Here is a 21,753-nt window from a genome sequence, read left to right on the forward strand (position 1 = left end):
TGGAGGTGGGGTGTCCTGCTGCCTCTCTGCATGGGGATCGGTCGGGACTGGAGGGAGGCCAGCGATCGGGGTGGCCCGGGCGAGGGATGCTGGTTAACTGGGGGAGGGGGTCTGCCTGGTGGGGAAAGGGTGGGGGAATCGACACTGCTGGGGAGGGGGGAAGTGGGGGCTGGAGATTGGGTGCTCTGGGATGGGAAGGAGGTGTCAGGGCTGGCCCTGGAATGGTCATAGTGGCTGCAATCGGGCCGTGGTGGGTTTGGGGGGGGCAGCACTGTGGGGGTTCCCAGGCCACGGGGGTCCCAGGCGATTGAGCTGGTCAGCAAACTGCAGGCTGACAGTTCGGGCCCACTGCGCATGCGCAGAAGCCTGGAACTGTCAGGCTCCAGCGTGAATAGGCCTCACCCTCCCCCGACCCCCGAGCTCTTAATGATATTCACGATTGTGACCTCTGCATTGCACTGAGTGTGGGAGATTCGAGTGTGAACTCCCACTGGAAAAACAATCCTGATTTGCACCAACTTTCTCGCGAATCCGCATTTAGAACTTTTTTGGGAGAATTGCCCTCAATGTTCCCAGTGGTGGGGGAGGTCCAGAACTAGGGGTCATAGTTTGAGCGTAAGAGGCAAACCTTTTAGAACTGAGGTGAGGAGAAATTTCTTCATCCAGAGGTTGGTGAATGTGTGGAATTCACTGCCACAGAAAGTAGTTGAGGCCAAAACATTGTATGATTTTCAAGAAGAAATTAGATATCGCTCTTGGGGCTAAAGAGATCATGGGATATGGGGGAAGGGGGATCAGGATATTGAATTCGATGATCAGCCATGATCAAAAGGAATGGCGGAGCAGGATCGAAGGGCCGAATGGCCTACTCCTGTTTCTAGTTTCTATGTTTCTCTGCTGGTATCGTGTCTTGTTGGTATCCAAACACACTGTGCTAAGGTGGTCTGTGAATACACTGTGTCGTGGTGGTACATGTGCATGCTTTTCCTTGGTGATATATGATCTCAATATTCCATTGACACCAGTGGATTCCATAGTATCTTTTCCAAATTTTCCCCATAATGATTTACATAAAGGGTAAAGAGGTCAACACCTTTTAGCTTTTCACTTCCTGAATCCTGTGGTACAGGGATATAATCATCTGCCTATGAATGAAATTATCTCTTACATTTGATCAAGCATTATTTTCAATGAAGCAGTCTCATGTGGATTCAGTCAAACAAGAAGTTGTTTTATATAACCACAGCCTGTATATTGTAGCAGGAACACACCAGAGGGCAGTAGTACAAAGCGTTTGAGCAGAGTTTCGAGTCAGTCAACAAATCCACGTTTGTGACTTACGCTGCACCCAGCACATTGACAGCCCCTTCCCCGAGCGTGTGCCCTCTCTCACCCGATTAAAGCCTCATGTGATTCAGAGATGTTTCCTCAGCGAAACTGCAAATATTCACTGAATATTATTATTATTTTAAAGTTTATTTATTAGTCACAAGTAGGCCGACATTAACAGTGCAATGAATTTACTGTGAAAATCCTCTAGTCGCCACACTCTGGCGCCTGTTTGGGTACACTGAGGGAGAATTTAGCATGGCCAATGCACCTAACCAGCACGTCTTTTGGACTGTGGGAGGAAATTGGAGCACCCGGAGGAAACCCATGCAGACACGGGGAGAACGCGCAGACTCCGCATAGACAGTGACCCAAGCCGGGATTCGAACCCGCGTCCCTGGCTCTGTGAGGCAGCAGCGCTAACCACTGTGCCGCCCATGGTGTTGGCGTTGCTTTGCACCACAAGCCAATTGTCCAGCCAACTGAGCTGACATTATAATCTCTTTGTCACAGTGATCACTGTGGCATCATGTTACACATGTTAAGTTATCTTTACTTTGCAGCCGCTTTTAATCAGGTTCTGCAGAGGAGCTATAAACCTCTGAAAGTTCAAACTGTAATTTATTTTGTTACATTCTCTGATATCAAGGTTAATATGAGCTTAAGGTAGTTCAGAGTGCACGGAGCAACAGCTTATCGTAAAGCCTTTCGGCTATTGTTCTGAACAGGCTCAGTAAAGGTTAATTACAGGGAGGGAAAATTGAACGGGAATTTACAGCTGTGGTCTCTCCCTCCCATCCAGTGCCCACTTCCCTGGTGATCAACCAAACAGAAAGAGTTGTATGGTCGGATTGTCTGAGCTGCTACAGAATCAGGGTGGGTAGAATAAGCAGGGTGCCTACCTCTGGTTACTAGTCAGTGCCCTGCAGCTGGAAGTTGGCAGGTTTGGAAGCTGGGGAGGCTGCTGGCCTTCCTTGTCCATTCTGGCACGTAAATATTTGGCATTATTAGCCAACAACAACAACATGCCTAGAAGGGGAATAATCTAGAAGGGGAACAATATGGCTTACATTTATATAGCACCTTTAACACAGTAACTCGTACTGAGGTACTTCCCAGCATCATTCTCAGACTAAATTTAGCACCGATAAAAAAATATCTGGAATTAAGCATCTACTGATGACCATGAAACCCCCATTGTCAATGGTTGGAAAAACCCATCTGGTTCACTGATGTCCTCATCTGGAGTGGCCTACCTGTGACTCCAGAGCCACAGCAATGTGGTTGACTTGTAAATGCCCTCTGAAATGGCCCAGCAAGCCACTCAGTTCAAGAGCAACTAGGGATAGGCAATAAATGCTGGCCAGCCAGTGATGCCCATGTCCCATGAATGAATAAAGAAAAACATACTTGATCTTCAGTCTGAAAGTAATTGACTTTAAGTGTGTACTGGCTTATAACAGAGCACTAACTCTTCACTGACTTGTAAGTAACAGCCCGCCATTGCATGAATGATATTTATATCCAGGAAATATTGTCATTATCTCATGTCAGGATTTCATATTTTTATTAGATTTCTAATAGATTTTCTAATAGTCTTTGCTATCCATTTATATTATTGCTATAGTTACATAATTGCTTGGAGTTCATGGAACAATGGACCTCAGTCACCCAGGAGGCACGTTGGAGGTCATTTCTGGTGACAAAGCCCCACACAACATCAAGAACAGGATGTTCATCTAAATGACTAGTTGCTACGGCAACATCCCACACAGGCATACTACTCAGCAGCTTAGTCTGTCACAGGAAGAAGGCCATCCTGTCATTGCAACTCACACAGTTCCGTAGATGAACTGGGAAAGAGTCGTGAGAAGTGAGATAATCACATCACATTGACAATATCAGCACCAAATGCACTTAAATAACTCGAGAGCTGATCTCTCACCTTGTTGCATTGAATTGGAAGATACAAAGAGAGGAATTACATAGTACCTTACAGTGCAGAAACACATCATTCACACAAATGGGTCCGTTCGATGCTTTTGTTCCACACAAGGCTCCTCCTATCTTTCTTTTTATCCATTCATGGGACATGGGTGTCGCTGGCTGGCCAGCATTTATTGCCCATTCCTAGTTGCCCTTGAACTGAGTGTCTTGCTGGGCTATTTCAGAGGGCAGTTGAGAGTCACCCACATTGCTGTGGCTCTGGAGTCACATGTAAGCCAGACCAAGTAAGGATGGCAGATTTCCTTCCCTTAAGGACATTAATGAACCAGATGGGTTTTTCCGACAATCGACAATGGTTTCGTGGTCATCGGTAGATTCTTAATTCCAGATATTTTTTATTGAATTCAAATTCCACCATCTGTCATGGTGGGATTTGAACACTGGGCCTCCAGAACATTAGCTGAGTTTCATTATTTCAAAATGGGAAGTGTCTCTGCCTTGCCCAGTCCAGTAATATACAATGTACTGATTGCCTAATGCAGGATATTCACTGTGATGGCTGGAATATTGTGGGAATGGGCCATCTTGAGGTATACGCCATTGGTTAGACATTTCCTCTCAACCTTTGACTGGGAGATCACTTGCCTGTAATTTGCTCAAAAGGTGAGCTGATAAAATGTGAGCATGGTGAGGGCAACGAGGCATCTGTGTGACCTGAGCAGACATCAGGACTGGCAGTCTAACTCCTCCAAAAAGGATAATGGACTGAGAACGAAGCAAATACGTTCCCGGGAGTGGAAACAGTCGGCCTGCGAGGGACACACTTTATAGAGAGGATAAAGAGAGAGCCAGGCTTGGGGCCTTCACTTACCTTCTTGAGAACGGAGACAGCTGGAAATATGAGGGACGCACTGTACAGAGGAGAAGATAAGGAGAGAATCAGGCTTGGGGCCTTCACTTACCCTATCGGGAGCGGAAACAGCCGGACCTGTGAGGGACGCATTGTACAGAGGAGAGGATAAAGAGAGTCAGGCTTTGGGCCTTTATTTACCTTCTCGGGAGCGGAGACGGCCGGGCTTGTGAGGGACACAATATATAGAGGAGCTAGCTGGATCTGTGAGAGACGCACTGTACTGAGGCAGCGAGCTGAGTTTGAGAAACAAAGTAAGTGTTGGTTGCTTGAGGAACTCTGCCTCAAATTTGATGAGTTGGAGTCTGAGCTTCAAACACTGTGACACATCAGGGAGGGGGAGAGGTACCTGGGCACTGTGTTTCAGGAGGCAGTCACACCCCTTAGATTAACTACCTTTAATTCGGCATGTGGTCAGGGACAGGAGGGTGTGACTGTGAGTGAGGCAGGTAGATGGATCCACGAGGTAGGGTTGCAGGAGCTCTTATCCTTCCAACAGGTTTGAGATTCTTGCTCCCTGTGTGGATGAGAGCGGGGTTGTAGGGAGGATGAGCTAACTGTGGTACAGGGAGCCATTCAAGTGGGGGGAGAGAAGGGAAATGTAGTCGTAATCAGGGATATTATAGCCAGAGGCATAGACACTGTTCTCTGTGACCAGGATTGAGAGTCCTGTAAATTGTGTTGCCTTCCTTGTGCCAGAGTTCAGGCTATCTCATCTGGGCCGCAGAGGAACTTGGAAAGGGAGAGTAAAGATCCAACAATTTAGATAAAATGAGGATACAGGTTCTGCTGAGGGAATATGAGCACAGTAACAGTTTTAACAACACCAGGTTAAAGTCCAACAGGTTTACTTGGTAGCAAATACCATTAGCTTTCGGAGCGCTGCTCCTTCGTCAGATGGAGTGGAAGTTTGCTCTCAAACAGGGCACAGAGACACAAAATCAAGTTACAGAATACTGATTAGAATGCAAATCTCTACAGCCAACCAGTTCTTAAAGATACAGACAATGTGAGTGGAGGGAGCATTAAGCACAGGTTAAAGAGATGTGTATTGTCTCCAGACAGGACAGCCAGCAAGTCCAGGGGGCAAGCTGTGGGGGTTACTGACATAAAGCCAACATCTCGGTTTAGGCCGTCATCATGTGTGCGGAACTTGGCTATCAGTTTCTGCTCAGCGACTTTGCGCTGTTGTGTGTCGTGAAGGCCGCCTTGGAGAATGCTTACCCGAAGATCAGAAGCCGAAGAACTTTAAGAACTGGTTGGCTGTAGAGATTTGCATTCTAATCAGTATTCTGTAACTTGATTTTGTGTCTCTGTGCCCTGTTTGAGAGCAGATTTCCACTCCATCTGACGAAGGAGCAGCGCTCCGAAAGCTAATGGTACTTGCTACCAAATAAACCTGTTGGACTTTAACCTGGTGTTGGTAAAACTGTCACTGTGTTTACCCCAGTCCAACGCCGGCATCTCCACATCAGGAATATGAGCAGCCAGGGGATAAAAAAAAAAGAACCTAAAAGGTAATAAACTCTGGATTACGACCTGAGCCACAAGCTGATTGGCACAGAGGCAACAAGATTAGAGAGGCAAATGCGTGGATAAAAGGTTGGTGTGGGAGAAATGGGTTTGAATTTGAGGGACAATGGCACTGGGGAAGGAGGGAGCTGTACGATGGGAAGGTCTTCACCTGACTCATGCTGGGACCAGAGTCCTGGTGAATTGTATAACTAGGGCTGTAGATAGAGCCTTAAACTAAGTATGGGGGGGGGGGGCAGGGAGCTGTGGTGAGGGTGGTTCAGTTGCATGGAAAATTAGAAAATCTAAATTAAAGGAGAAATGCAACAAGATCTGGACAATATCCAAGCTTGGGCTGACAAATGGCAAGTACCATTCACGCCACACAAATGCCAGGCAATGACCATCACCAATAAGAAACACTCTAACCACCACCCTTTGACATTCAGTGATGTCACTGAATTCCCCCCTCATCCTTGAGGTTACCGTTGACCAGAAATTCAACTGGACTCGCCACATAAACACAGTGACTACAAGAGCAAATCAGAGGCTAGCAATACTGTGGCAAGTAACTCACCTCCCCAAAGCCTGTCCACCATCTACAAGGCACAAGTTAGGAGTGTGATAGAATATTCCCCACTTGCCTGGATGGGTGCAGCTCCAACAACACTCAAGAAGCTTGACACCATCCAGGACAAAGTTTACTGTGCATAAGCTGGTCAATGCACTCTTTACCTGACTGCATTTCAAAAGTTTAACCTAACCTGCCCATCGGGAAAGCTGATTTTTCAGGGGAGGCGATGGCCTAGTGGTATGAACGTTAGACTATTAATCCAGAAACTCAGCTAATGCCCTGGGGACCCGGGTTTGAATCCTGCCATGGTAGATGGTGGAATTTGAATTCAATAAAATAGATCTGGAATTAAGAATCTACTGATGACTATGAAACCATTGTCGATTGTCGGAAAAATCCATCTGGTTCACTAATGTCCCTTAGGGAAGGAAATCTGCCGTCCTTACCCGGTCTGGCCTACATATGACTCCAGAGCCACAGCAACGTGGTTGACTCTTAACTGCCCTCTGAAATGGCCTAGCAAGCCACTCAGTTCAAGGGCAACTAGGGATGGGCAATAAATGCTGGCCAGCCACGAACGGATAAAAAAAACCCCATCTGTCCTTACTATTGAAATCAATGGAGAGTAACACAAGTAATATAGAGAGTAAATACACCACCATTCAACATAGTCTAAGTATCCCCCTACCCCCACACCCCAGTGGGTTAAAATAAAATTACATCACTGCCACCCCCCCCAATCCATGTATGAAAAGGATAGAAGGCAGAGAAGTTACACTTTTGTTTAGTCTCATTGACATTGTGCTTCTTTCTCTTTGGCAGGACATGACATATCTTTGTATCGCTGCAGCTGATTCTTCTAGTCAGAATCTGTAAGTATTGACTTAAAGCTGGAATGAATTAGAGAATCATAGAATCATAGAATCCCCAAATGCAGAAGGAGGCCATTTGGCCCATCGAATCTGCACCAACCACAGTACCACCCAGACCCTACCCCTTGATCCCATGTATTTACCCTGCTAGTCACACTGACACTAGGGTCAATTTAGCATGGCCAATCAACCTAACCCGCACATCTTTGGACTGTGGGAGGAAACCCAGAGGGAATCCACGCAGACACGGGGAGAACGTGCAAACTCCACACAGACAGTGATCCGAGGCCAGAATTGAACCCAGGTCCATGGTGCTGTGAGATAGCAGTGCTTACCACTGTGCCACCGTGCCGCCCGGTGCAAACCTCCAAGCGGGCTTTACTGAGGAGCCCATTTCATTCTTTTATCTGCACGAACATTGGCACAACCCTATCTCTTGCTGTCCTTTTGAAAGTGTATTCCTCTCCTGGAGTATTTTTAGTTGCTGGTTTTGGTAATTGTGGCATTAAGTTCTGCGAGGATAAATTGAGACTTTCTGTTGTAGTGCATGGCCGCACCAAGAGTTTGTGCAATTTAGAAACCTACATGGGCCGGAATTCTCCAGCCTTGCACGGCCCCACCACCCACTGCCAGCAAGAACGGAGAATTTGGCGCTCAGCCCAATCTCCATTCACTGCAGCGGGACCGGAAAATCCTAGCCGCGGGCGTGGTTGGAGAATTCCAGCCATGGTGTTCAGCAACTTTGGAATGTTTTTTTCAATTATTGGGTAAAGAGTTATTAAGACAAGGCCTGAATTGCAGGCCGTAGCCAAGTTTTCAAAGGGTAGTGGAGAAGATGAGGTTAATCAAGAGATAATGATGAAGAGAAGGCAGAAATCTGTTTCCAAACCCGGAGATGGTGGGAAGAAGAGGAAACTAATGGTATGAGGAGTTCTACATTTTGAGCTGATAGCTCAGAATGGTTTGAATAGGATGCAGTGCACTGAGTCTTTTGATTTGATTTGATTTATTATTGTCACATGTATTGGGCTACGGTGAAAAATATTGTCTTTTGTGAACTATACAGACAAAGCACACCGTTCATAGAGTATTTGACTTGATTTGATTTGATTTATTATTGTCACATGTATTAACAGTGAAAAGTATTGTCTCTTGTGCGCTATACAGACAAGACATACCATTCATAGAGAAGGAAACCAGAGAGTGCAGAATGTAGTGTTACAGTCATAGCTAGGGTGTAGAGAAAGATCAACTTAGTGCGAAGTAGGTCCATTCAAAAGTCTGACAGCAGCAGGGAAGAAGCTGTTCTTGAGTTGGTTGGTGCGTGAACTCAGACTTTTATATCTTTTTCCCGAAGGAAGAAGGTGGAAGAGAGAATGTCCGGGGTGAGTGGGGTCCTCAATTATGCCGGCTGCTTTGCCGAGGCAGCGGGAAGTGTAGACAGAGTCACTGGATGGGAGGCTGGTTTGCGTGATGGGACATAGTACATAGTGGGAGAAGGAAAGGAAAGGGTGCAGAATGTAGTGTTAAAGTGAATATAGTCTTGATTTTAACATTGATGATACAGGAAGAAGGAAGAGTTTGTAGGATGCTGTGTTTGGAACTTATGAGCAGCAAGAGAAGAAAATGACAATAGGTACTGTAACAACGAAGCAATAAGAGAAAGAAAAAGATCAGACAGAGTGAGGTGGACAGACACCAGGACTGGAATTTTACCGCTTCGCCCGCCGTGGAATTGGGATGGGCGAGGCTCGCAGGACAGAATTCTCTGTTGGCCTCGGGTGGGATTTTATGACCCTCGCCTGGGCAAGGTCGTGAAATAGCGGTACAGATGTGATCAGGCGATAACTCTTTATGAGCACCAGCCTGTCCAAGACTGGAAAATTTGAGTAGGATGGCTTCGAACATCTTCCCCCTTTCTGGGAAGATGCTCCTCTTGATCAATGGTCAAGAAAATGGGGGTATGTGAAATGCAACGGAAAATAAGTGGAACTCATGTGTAGCCAGGCTGCTGCTAAGTGGCAGAACTGAGCTGAGTTTTTCGATTTGATTTATTATTGTCACATGTGTTGGGATGCAGTGAAAAATATTGTTTCTTGCGCGCTATACAGATAAAGCATACCATTCGTAGAGTACAAAGGGGAGAAGGAAAGGAGAACAAGAGTAAAAGATAGAATTAGTGGGTATGCTGGGGACAGCTTGCAAGGAGTCGCCACGCTCCTGCATGGTGGCTGCATTCTCACTCTGATCGATCTGATTTTTCTTCCTTTCGCCCCATGGAAACTATGGGGCAATCATAACATCCTACAAACCCTTCCTTCTTCCTGTATCCTCAATGTTGAAATCAAGACTCATCTGTGTCCTATTTAAATCATTCTGGGCCATTACCTCCAATTGTAGAGCTCCTGACTCCTACTTGCCATTCACTATGTCGAGCGGGTCTTCAGGTTTTCTCTGGCGCTCAAGCGCTGGCGCTCCATCACAACACCCTCGCTTCCTTTAATGAAGAAGGGTTGTTCGTTCAAATTGAAAATACTTTCCCTTCATCACATCTCCAACATTGAGAGTGTTTCCATGCTGTTAAAAAATGCATGATGATGTCCTGTTTATTGGTCATGTGTGCTTTGATGTTCATTGTAGTAAGATGGTTGAGAAATAACTGTTTAATATATCTTCCCAATGCCCATTTCACTGTAGTGCAATTTAAAGGTGGAAAACTGATTCTGGCTGTTAGTGAATGCTTGGCTACACTGCTATGAATTGAGGCTGGTTAAAATCCAATTGTCCTCATTTTGCTTGTACCAGCATTTCCTTGGTCTATTCTTACTGTCGAAGTGCTCAACTGAGGCCCAATTAAAGATTGCATGGTGCTGTTTAAATGAGGTTGGGAGTTCTCCCCAGTGTCTAACCAATGTTAATCCCTCAATCAACAGCTGTTTATCTGGTCATTGCGACATCGCCGTTTGTAACACCTTATTGTGCATTGGCTGCCCCATTTCTTACGAGGACTACGCTTCAAATGTATTTCATGTGAAGTGCCTTGGGACATCCTCTGGTTGCTAAAGGCTATATAAATGCAAGATCTTTCTTAATTCAGTCACATTTTCTGCTCCTTTGGGCTTTTACCTTTTTTTCTGATCCTTTGATGCCTTTTAAGCAATGCTTTGTCTCAGATACATGGGTTTAGTTGTGGGCATTGCATTTTCTAGAGTTGGGGTGGGTGGCCGAAGCGTTGTCCATTATTTATGCTCAATTTTAGTTAAGTTTATTTATTTGTGTCACAAGTAAGGCTTGCATTAACACTGCAATTAAGCGACTGTGAAAATCCCCGAGTCGCCACACTCCAGCGCCTGTTTGGGTACACTGAGGGAAAATTTAGCATGGCCAATGCACCCAACCAGCATGTCTTTCGGACTGTGGGAGGAAACCGGAGCACCTGGAGGAAACCCACGCAGACACGGGTTGGGGGGGGGAGAACGGGCATAGACAGTGACCCAAGCTGGGAATCGAACCTGGGTCCGTGGCGCTGTGAGGCAGCACTGTGCCACCGTGCCGCTCAATTTTAACTGTAATGGAGTTGCCAGTTTCTGAAACAATGGCGCTAGTAATGAATGCTTTTGATTTTGTTTTAATTGTATTAATAACAATTGCTGACTCAGGGAGACCGGTCTACTAATGGGAGTGATTGAGTGACACCTTGTTGCGTGGAAGGAGATCTTCTCCAGGGATGTTACTCTGAGTCTGATTTGGCTCCTAGCTAGCAGGCTTTACTGTAAACCTACCAGCCAAGCCACTAGCAGACCGCATTTTCAAACATCCTGGCTGAATATCAGACATAAAGAAACAAACTTGCCCCCCTGGAATCAGATTATGGAGAACTAATGTCTCTGTTTACAAGAAATGCTTTTCTGCGCAATGCATAACTTTATTCCTTTTTGTAATCAGAACGTGCCCAGGACAAAGACCACAGGAAGGAAGATGCAAGGTCTTTTTTTTACAGAAGTGATTCTTTTCTGCAGTCGTGTGCATTATTTTAACATTTTGATTTCACAATTGTCGCAAGTGTGAAAACCCACCTCGGATCACGCATAACAGAAGATTTCAGACATAGAGTGACTGGTGGTGTGTGACCCTGTCTCCAAAGCACAGCAGTAAAACCAGATCATTGCAAGTTAAAAGCTGTGCATGTGCTTCTTTTTGCACAGATAGACATCGGCTGGCAGGGACAAGGGGCTTGGCTTGGCCAAAGGGCACATTGCAAAATGGTGTGCCGCTAATAGATCACTTTCTTCACTGGTACGGGTGTCTCAGTGCATGTTTCAGGCCATCTCTTTGCTCAAGCACCTATGAAATGCTTGCAAGAACAATGAGCAAGGAGCTGTGCTGACTAAGACCATAGGACCATAGAAAGATTACAGCACAGAAGGAGGCCGTTTGGCCCATCTTGTTCATGCCAGCCCGAGCACACCCAGGTGTCCTTTCTAACCCCACCTTCCTGCACCCAGCCCATAGCCCCATAGTTTATAGCACTTAAGTTTAAGTTCATTTATTAGTGTCGCAAGTAGGCTTACATTAACAATACAATGAAGTTACTGTGAAAATCCCCTAGTCGCCAGTCTTTGGTGCCTGTTTGGCGTTCCTTAAAAGGCATCAAAGGATCAGAAAAAAAGGTAAAAGCCCAAAGGATCAGTCAAACAGTCTCCGGCCCCTGTTTGGGTACACTGAGGGAGAATTTAGCATGGCCAATGCACCTAACCAGCACGTCTTTCGGACTGTGGGAGGAAACCGGAGCACCCAGAGAAAACCCACGCAGGGGAGAACGTGCAGATTCCACACAGACAGTGACCCAAGCTGAGAATTGAACCCAGGTCCCTGGCGCTGTGAGGTAGCAGTGCTAACCACTGTGCCATCGTGCCGCCCACATACAGGTGCAGATCCAAGTACTTTTTAAAGGAGTTTAGGGTCTCTGCCTCCACTATCAATTTGGGCAGTGAATTCCAGACATCCACCACCCTCTGTGTAAAACATTTCTTCCTTATAAACTCCTCCACACCTACTGCCACTTATCTTGAATCTATGTCCCTTTTTTTCTAGAACTCTCCACCAAATGAAACTATTTCAACTTGTCCACTCTAACTTTTCCCCTCATAATTCAGTACACCTCTCTCAAGTCACCCCTCAACCTTCTTTGTTCCAAAGAAAATAACCCAACCTATCCACTCTCTCCTCATAGCTACACTTTTCCAGCCCTGGTAACATTCTTTTAAACCTCCTCTGCACTCTCTCTGGAGCAATTATATCCTTCCTGTATCATGGTGACCAGAACTGCACACAATGCTCCAGTGTTTCATACGGTGGTGGATTTCATGCTAAAATGATGGGGATCTGTTCATGTTGCACTTGTTTTTTAAATTTGATTTGATTTATTATTGTCACATGCATTAGTACACAGTGAAAAGTATTGTTTCTTGCACGCTATACAGACAAAGCAAAATGTACATAGAGAAGGAAAAGAGAAAGTACAGAATGTAGTGTTATGGTCATAGCTAGGGTGTAGAGAAAGATCAACTTAATGCAAGGTAGGTCCATTCAAAAGTCTGACGGCCGCCAGGAAGAAGCTGCTCTTGAGTTAGTTGGTTCGTGTCATCAGACTTTTGTATCTTTCTTCACACGGAAGGAGGTGGAAGAGAATATGCCCAGGATGAGTGGGGGTCCTTAATTATGCTGGCTGCTTTTCTGAGACAGCGGGAAGTGTAGACAGAGTCAATGGACGGGAGATTTGAGTGATGGAATGGGCTTCATTGTGGAGATGTTCGGGATCAAAGAATCATGCAGCATAGAAGAATTGTAAGAATAAAGATCTGTTGGTTTCTATATGACAGCAGCAACATATACTATATCGTGCCTTCAACATAGTGAAATGAGCTGAGACAGGGGTGGGAGTAGGTGAATTTTGCAGAAGTCTGTGATGTTAGAAGGGGTATTCCAAGGTTATTACACTTTTATGGGTAAAATGTTCACAGCCATCCAGTGAATGCCACTAGTGTGCAAAGACACAGCACAGAACATGACAAAACTTACCACAAAGGACAAACAGTTTCTTGGTAGTACAGAACGTGAATAGTACTGAAAAGAGAGACATGTTGTTGAAGCTTTTCATCTTGTACTCATCAGGACAAACAAGAATGCCAAATTTCAAACGATCATCACAGTTTATACTGCAGGAGAAAAGGGTCCTGATTGGTTGACAGTGTGACTCCTTATGGCTGAGGCAATGCCATGGAGAATGCAACAGGGAACAGTCGGCTCCGCAGATGCCTGGGTAGTTCAAAAGCAGTGCAAGTCTTGAACATGTTCCTTTTGTTTCCAGAAAATGGGTTACATTGGTCAAACTTCTAAATGCACTACACGTGTAATACATTAATTGTAACCTCCAGTGCAACTAGTATGTCTGGTGAGCTGCAGACACTAATTGCTACATGGGATTATGACATGGGAGATCTATTGCAAAAAAAGCCAGGATTCTTATTTTTTTCATTCATGAGGCATGCGTCCAGCTGGTTAGGCTAGTATTTATTACCCATCCCTTATTGCCCTTGAGAAGGGTTACCTTCCTGGTTATTATTGTAGGGTGTTGGAGGCTGGTAAGTTTTAATGAAGTCTTTCTAGGCTAAAGTAGGTTAACTGTGTATTTATTAACTACAACAATGTACATATATACAGTAAAGGGTTCAAGCTAAGAGTTGCCTCCATGTTTGTTGTGCTCTGTCCTAGATTAGGCAAGGCCTCTAGGTGTGGATGATGTGTTCTCTTACAATACTGCTCACACAGTGATGTACACATCCCACATTAACCCTATATGTGCTGGATCATTATACTGCACCTCCCCCACGTCGTTAGCCAATGTATTTCAAGTTAGTTTACCCCTTGTATTTACGTTGTTAACTACTGCCCCATCTCTCCCCCTCTTCAAGTCTCTGAGTTCATAGGTTCAGGCAGTATGGAGCCTTATACTCCTTCCACATGTTGTTTGCACTACATTCAGAGTTGGAGGTTGGCCTGACATCTAAGTTTGTTCTTATCCTCTTTTTCCATTCATTAGTATTGAACCCTCTTTGCTGATTTGAATATTGTGGCGACAGGTAGTTGTTGATTTGCCCTGTTTTTCCCGGGGCGGACGAACGCTGTGCTCATTCCCATTGCGCCTTTCTTCTTCTTTCATCACTGTGACGTATATGGAAGTTCATGTTTCAACAATGGGGACCCTCATTCCCATGTGTTTCACAATTCTAACCAAATTATTTGATTTGATTTGATTTATTATTGTCACATATTGTTAACATACAGTGAAAAGTATTGTTTCTTGCATGCTATTCAGACAAAGCATACTGTTCATAGAGGAGGGAAGGAGAGAATGCATATTGTAAGCATAGGACGAGAGTGAAAGATAGAATTAGAAGGTATGCTGAGCACAGCTTGCAAGAAGTTGCCACGCTCCAGCGCCATCTTGTTTTGAAGGCTTAAGAATCTTTTCATTCAACTCGGTAATTAAAGTTAAAGTTTATTTCATATTCTCAAGTAAGGCTTACATTAACACTGCAATGAAGTTACTGTGAAATTCCACTAGTCGCCCCAGTCCGGCACCTGTTCGGGTCAATGCACCTAACCAGCACATCTTTCAGAATGTGGGAGGAAACCGGAGCACCCGGAGGAAACCCACGCAGACACGGGGAGAATGTGCAAACTCCACACAGATAGTGACCCAAGCCAGGAATTGAACTCAGGTCCCTGGCTCTGTGAAGCAGTAGTGCTAACCACTGTGCTACCAGGCTGCCGCCTCTGGTAAGTTGAGTAGTTTTTGTTTCAGAGTTATCTTTATTTTTATTCATTTGTGGGATATGGGCTTTGCTGGCTGGCCAGCATTTATTGCCCATCCCCAGTTGCCTTTGTTCAGATGGTAGTTGAGAGTCAATCACATTGCTGTGGCTCTGGAGTCACATGTAGATTTCCATCCCTAAAGGACATTAGTGAACCAGATGGGTATTTTTGGTCATAAGTAGATTCTTAATTCCAGATTTTTTTTATTGAATTCAAATTCCACCCTGTGATGGGATTCGAAGTAAGAAGTTTAACAACACCAGGTTAAAGTCCAACAGGTTTATTTGGTAGCAAAAGCCACACAAGCTTTCGGAGCTCCGAAAGCTTGTGTGGCTTTTGCTACCAAATAAACCTGTTGGACTTTAACCTGGTGTTGTTAAACTTCTTACTGTGTTTACCCCAGTCCAACGCCGGCATCTCCACATCATGGGATTCGAACCCAGGTCCCCAGGACATTAGCTGAGTTTCTGGATTAGTAGTCTAGCAATAATACCACTAGGCCATCGCCTCCCCAGCGATGAAATGACAGTGTGACTGCGGCACACTTAAAAACATTGGTTGAGTATTCAGTTTGATTCGGAATCCATGGTGACTGACCGTTTCTCAGACTCTTTAAATTCATTTGTTCCATCAAATTCCCTGTTGCTGCTTTTAAAGCCTGGATTTGCTCTTCCATACTGCGCAGCTCATTCTTCATGTTGTTCAGGTTGGACCGAAGTTCAAGAATTTCACCAGTTTTGGTTGTTAATTCTGCCTCCAAGCAGCTAGTCTGAATCGTCAGCAGTTCCTTCTCCTGTTCCAGGCATTTTGCAGGATGCCTACTAGAGACTTCTGATGCTTGAAGTTCATCAAGGATAGGTCAGCTGACTACTCCGCACTCTGGGAATTGAAGCTGGACTTCCGTGAGATCCCGTGGAGTCTTCTGCTGCAGTGAGGAATTTTAAATTTCACCCTTCAGTTTCCGAGACTTCCTTCGCAGCTTTTAAGAAGGAATCATAGAATTTGGGCAGTGTAGAAGGAGACCATTCGGCCCATCAAGTCTGCACCAACCACAATCCCACCCAGGCCCTATCTGCATAGTCCCATGCATTTACCCTAGCTAATCCCCCTGATACTAAGGGGCAATTTAGCATGGCCAATCCACCTAACCAGCACATCTTTGGAGTGTGGGAGGAAACCGGAGCACTTGGAGGAAACTCATGCAGACACGGAGAGAACGTGTAAATTCCACACAGACAGTGACTCAAGCCGGGAATCGAACCCGGGTCCCTGGCGCTCTGAGGCAGCAGTGCTAACCATTGTGCCACCATGTCACCCAAATCTAGTGATAGGCTGTGCATCTGCTTCTTCAGCTTCTCTTCAGGCAGAATTCTTCTTTGAATTTTTCATCAGTCTTCCAGGATTTTAGTTTTTCTCTACATTTTTTGTGAGGCTTTGGGTTTTGTCATTCACTGCCACCATGTTCAGGGTGTTGGATACTGTTTGGTAGATCTTAATGGAGTCCTCAAAGTCTGAAGTAGGTTAACTGCGCGTGTTTATTAAACACAAGGGGTGGAATTTTCCTGTCCCGCCTGCCACGGGAATCGTAGCTGGTGGGCGGGGAGGCGGACAATGCAAAAGTCCATTGACCTCGGGTGGGATTTTCTGGTTTTGGGACGAGCGCGGCCGGAAAATCCTGCCCAAAAATCTCAGTGTATAAATATTATATCAGCCACGGGGAGAACGTGCAAGCTCCACACAGACAGTCACCTAAAGCTGGAATCGAACCCAGGTCCCTGGCGCTGTGTGGCAGCAGTGCTAACCACTGTGCCACTGTGCTGCCCAGTATTTACTATTACAGGGTAATAGTAGTCCAACCAAAGTTTGGGATGATGGAAAGATTTTATGGGGGGGGGGGGTTTTGTTGATGGCAAGCTGTCACTTGATCACTGCAGTTGACCGCAATTTCAGGATTTATCATATGGACAGACTAACAGTATCCTGAAGCTGCGGCTAGTTCCTCATTACTCTGCTTCCAATTCCATGCCCCCATCCTCCACCACCACCCCCCAGCAGCCATGGCCGAAGGCAGCAATCATTAAAATCAGTTGAGGTGGTGAGAACTTCCCCATTTCCACTCTCACATCACTGGTATGAAAGCCTCCCAAAGTTATGCCTTATTTAATTTGGTGTAACTGGGTTTTCAACGGTGATATGTGCAATAACTATGTTCGGTGTTTCAGCTTGATTTTAGTGTTCTTTATTTTCTGGTTGGCTGTCTATGAGAATTCATTAAGATGATTGACTGTAGCTGCACATTGGGAATCTCCATTAAACGATGGCACAACCAATCGTACATTGATTTGGAGTTGCTGGTGTTGGACTGGGGTAGGCACAGTAAGAAGTCTCACGACACCAGGTTAAAGTGCAACAGATTTATTTGGTAGCACGAGCTTTCGGAACGCTGCCCCTTCATCATGTGAGTGGAGAATTGGGTTCACAAATAGGGCATATATAGACACAGACTCAATTACAAGATAATGGTTGGAATGTGAGTCTTAACAGGTAATCAAGTCTTTACAGGTACAGACAGTGTGAGTGGAGAGAGGGTTAAGCACAAGTTAAATAGGTAAATGCTTAACCTCTCTCCACTTGCATTGTCTGCACCTGTAAAGACTTGATTACCTGTTAAGACTCGCATTCTAACCATTACCTTGTAATTGAGTCTATGTCTACATATGCCCTGTTTGTGAACCCAACTCTTCTTGAGTCATTGTCTGTGTGGAGTCTGCACGTTCTCCCCTGTTTGCGTGGTTTCTTCCCACAGTCCGAAAGACGTGCTGGTTAGGTGCATTGGTCATGCTAAATTCTCCTTCCGTGTACCCAAACAGGGGCCAGAGTGTGGCGACTTCATTGCAGTGTGAATGTAAGCCTACTTGTGACACTAAAAAATAAACTAAAACTTTAAGCTTTAATGGAAATCTGGCGCCTATTCAAATGTATGGAACATAAATTTCCTATACTTTTGTCATGCCAAGTCCCAGTTGTTGCCAAACAACCTCTCTGGCACAATAAGTCAACAAATACTTGATACTGATATTGAATTCGATGATCAGCCATGATCAAAATGGATGGCAGAGCAGGCTCACAGGGCCAAATGGCCTTCTCCTGCTTCTAGTTTCAATGTTTCTATGTTAATACGGGCGAGATATTCTGGTTGCGCCCACGTTGGGAATTGTAACAGGTGGGACAGAATATTTGGCGGACCATTTCAAGTTCCATTGACCTAGGGTGGGAATTTCCCGTATTCGGGCATGTGTGGCCGGAGATTCCCACCCTACAAGTGTAGAGTATCTTTCCTTCAGCTTTTATTTGTTGTTGGAGGTATTTTCTTTAAACGGTCAATTTAGTTTTTTATTTCTGCCAATTTGTTTTCTCTTCCTGTCATAGAATCATAGAATCCCTACAATGCAGAAGGAGGCCATTTGGCCCATCAAGTCTGCACCAACCACAGTCCCACCCAGCCCCTATCCCCGTAGCCCCACATATTTACCCTGTTAGTCCCCCTGACACTCAGTGGCAATTTAGCACGTCCAATCCACCTGACCCACACATCTTTGGACTGTGGGAGGAAACCGGAGCACCCGGAGGAAACCCACGCAGACACAGGGAGAATGTGCGAGCTCCACACAGAACATAGAACATTACAGTGCAGTACAGGCCCTTCGGCCCTCGATGTTGCGCCGACCTGTGAAACGAATCTAAAGCCCATCTAACCTACACTATTCCAATATCATCCATATGTTTATCCAATGACCCTTTAAATGCCCTTAATGTTGACGAGTCCTGTTGCAGGCCGGGCATTCCACGCCCTTACTACTCTCTGAGTAAGACAGTGACCCAAGCCGAGAATTGAACCTGGATCCCTGGCGCTGTGAGGCAGCAGTGCTAACCACTCTGCCACCGTGCCGCATTGTCGCTTAATTCTTTCCCTCACTTAATTTAGCTCCCTTTTGACACTGAATTCACTATTCTTACTGGCACCTCCTGGTTCCTTCTCTAACATCTTCCAGTCTGATGAAGGGTCATTGATCTGAGACATTGAAGTCTTTCCCTCTCTCGACAGATGATACCTGATATGTTGAGTACAATAAGAAGTCTCACAACACCAGGTTAAAGTCCAACAGGTTTATTTGGTACTCCCAAGGTTTCCCACTGTTCACCTCACTACCCTTCTATTTGATTGGTTAAGGAGATACTCAGTTGCTTGCCCTGTGTCCACAGCTCTTAGCTTTCTTGTTTTCATTTCCTATTTACAACAACCTTTCCAGCACAAAGACTGAAGTAATTGAAAAGTCAAGGAGAATGCTAATGGACACTGGGTGCTGTTGGTTCTCTAGATACATTCTGTTCCACTCTGTTTTATTTCTGAAAGATTTTGGTGAACCTTTGAATTTTACAGCACAGAAAGAGGCCTTTCAACCCATCATAGCCACGCCAGCCATCAAACACCTACCTATTCTAATCGAAACATAGGAACATAGGAATTAGGAGCAGAAGTTGGCAAATTTAGCCCTTCGAGCCTGCTCCGCCATTCAATCAGTTCATGGCTGATCTCTCTTGGTCTCAAATCCACCTCCCCACCTGTTCCCCATATCCCCTCATCCCTTTTTTATTAGAAATATATCTATCTCCTTCCTCAAACCATTCAACGATTCAGACTCCACTGCGCTATGGGGCAGCAAGTTCCACAAATTCACCGCCCTCTGCGAGTAGCTCCTCCTCATCTCAGTTTTAAATCTATCGCCTCTCAACCTATACCTGTGACCTCTTGTTTGAGATTGCTCCACAAGGGGAAACATTTGGTCTACATTTACTTTATCAATCCCTATTAAAATTTTATTTACCTCGATCAGATCCTCTCTCCTCCTTCTAAACTCAAATGAGTATAAGCCCAAACTGTTTAATCTCTCCTCATAGGTCAACTCTTTCATCCCCGGAATCAATCTGGTGAACCTCCTCTGAACTGCCTCCAATGCCACCACATCCTTCCTCAAATAAGGAGCCCAAAACTGGGCACAATACTCCAGATGTGGTCTCACCAACACTCTTTACAATCGCAACAACACTTCTCTACTTTTATACTCCAGTCCCTTTGCAATAAATGCCAACATCCCTTTTGCCTTTCTGATTACATGCTGTATCTGCATACCGACTTTCTGTGATTCATGAACACAGACACCCAGATCCCTCTGCCCGGATGCATTTTGAATCTAATGTATGCTTTGGCATTTCATGTGCTCACCTAAATGTTTCTTAAATGTTGTGAGGGTTCCCACCTTTACCACTCTTTACAGGCAGTGAGTTCCAGATTCCCACCACCCTCTGGGTGAAAAACCTTTTCCTCAAATCCCCTCTAAATTTCCTGCTCCTAAATCTATGCCCTCTGGTTATTGACCCCTCTACTAAGGGGAAAAGTTTCTTACTACCTACCCTATCTATATACCCCATCATTTTGTACACCTCAATCATAAGACTATAATTTATAGGAGCAGAATTAGACCATTTGGCCCATCAAATCTGCTCCACCATTCAATCATGGCTGATATGATTCTCATCCCCATTCTCCTGCCTTGATTCACTTATTGATCAAGAACCTATCTATCTCTGTCTTAAAGACACTCAATGACCTGGCCTCCACAGCCCTTTGTGGCAATGAGTTCCAGATTCACCACCCTCCGGCTGAAGAAATTCCTCCTCATCTCTGTTTCAAAGGAGCATCCCTTCACTCTGAGGTTGTGCCCTTGAGTTCTAGTCTCTCCCACCAGTGGAAACATCCTCTCCACATCCACTTCATCTAGGTCTCTCAGTATTCTGTAAGTTTCAATTAGATCTCCCCTCATCCTTCTAAATTCCTTTGAGTATAGACCCAAACTCCTCAACCGCTCCTCATATCAGGTCCACCTCTCAGCCTTGTCTGCTTTAAAGGAGAACAACCCCAGCCTATTGCAGCCTCTCTTCATAGCTAACTTATTGAGTTTATTGAGGAAATTTAATCTATTTTGGGATTGGAATTTCCAATTTGACAAACAAATTATTCCAAGGTCTATTATGGATGGAGGCAGAGTACAGATCCTTCCACTGTAAAAACAAATGCCCACTCTCACCCCACTACCCCCCCGCACCCCCGGTATAAGCTTATAACATCACTGATAAAAAAAAGACTCAAGCCAGGAATTGAACCCCGATCCCTGGGGCTGTGAGGCAGCAGCACTAACCACTGTGCTGTAACAGTGGAGTGCTGCATCTTTGAGAGCAACTACTGGATTTTTGCATCTAACTGCACATCTGTTCTTGCCTGAAGTTGCCTTGTGACTTGCGCCTAAGTAACAGAGAGCACCGTTAGCCCCAAGTGTTATTTTGACAGGAAGTTCTGGCCCATCAATTTCATAACTTTCCTGGGGTAAATATATTTGCTGAGGCTCAGATCAGCCATGACCTAATTAACTGGCAAAGCAGGACCAAGGGGCCGAATGGCCTACTCCTGCTCCTAGAATGCTAAGCTCCTGTTTCAGTTTTGTCCAGTCATTCAAAAGCCTTGAATCTTAATTCCTTCATACATTTAATTTGCCCAGTAAGTAATCTCACAACACCAGGTTAAAGTCCAACAGGTTTATTTGGTAAGCACGAGCTTTCGGAGCGTTGCCCCTTCATCGGGTGAGTCGCTCCGAAAGCTCGTGCTGCCAAATAAA

At 45.2% G+C, this 21,753-nt stretch overlaps 1 protein-coding gene across 2 annotated transcripts in view; it reads left to right on the forward strand.

The window, feature by feature from the left end:
- dusp22a (dual specificity phosphatase 22a) overlaps nucleotides 1-21,753 on the forward strand; it is a 134,113-nt gene that overhangs the window by 47,423 nt on the left and 64,937 nt on the right. For both annotated transcript variants that reach the window (XM_078210593.1, XM_078210592.1), the window contains exon 5: nucleotides 7,095-7,144. In XM_078210593.1, coding sequence (XP_078066719.1) covers nucleotides 7,095-7,144 — 50 coding nt within the window. The remainder of the gene's footprint in view (nucleotides 1-7,094; nucleotides 7,145-21,753) is intronic.

Source organism: Mustelus asterias, chromosome 4 (genome assembly GCF_964213995.1).
Source record: "Mustelus asterias chromosome 4, sMusAst1.hap1.1, whole genome shotgun sequence".
Taxonomy (NCBI): Eukaryota; Metazoa; Chordata; class Chondrichthyes; order Carcharhiniformes; family Triakidae; genus Mustelus; species Mustelus asterias.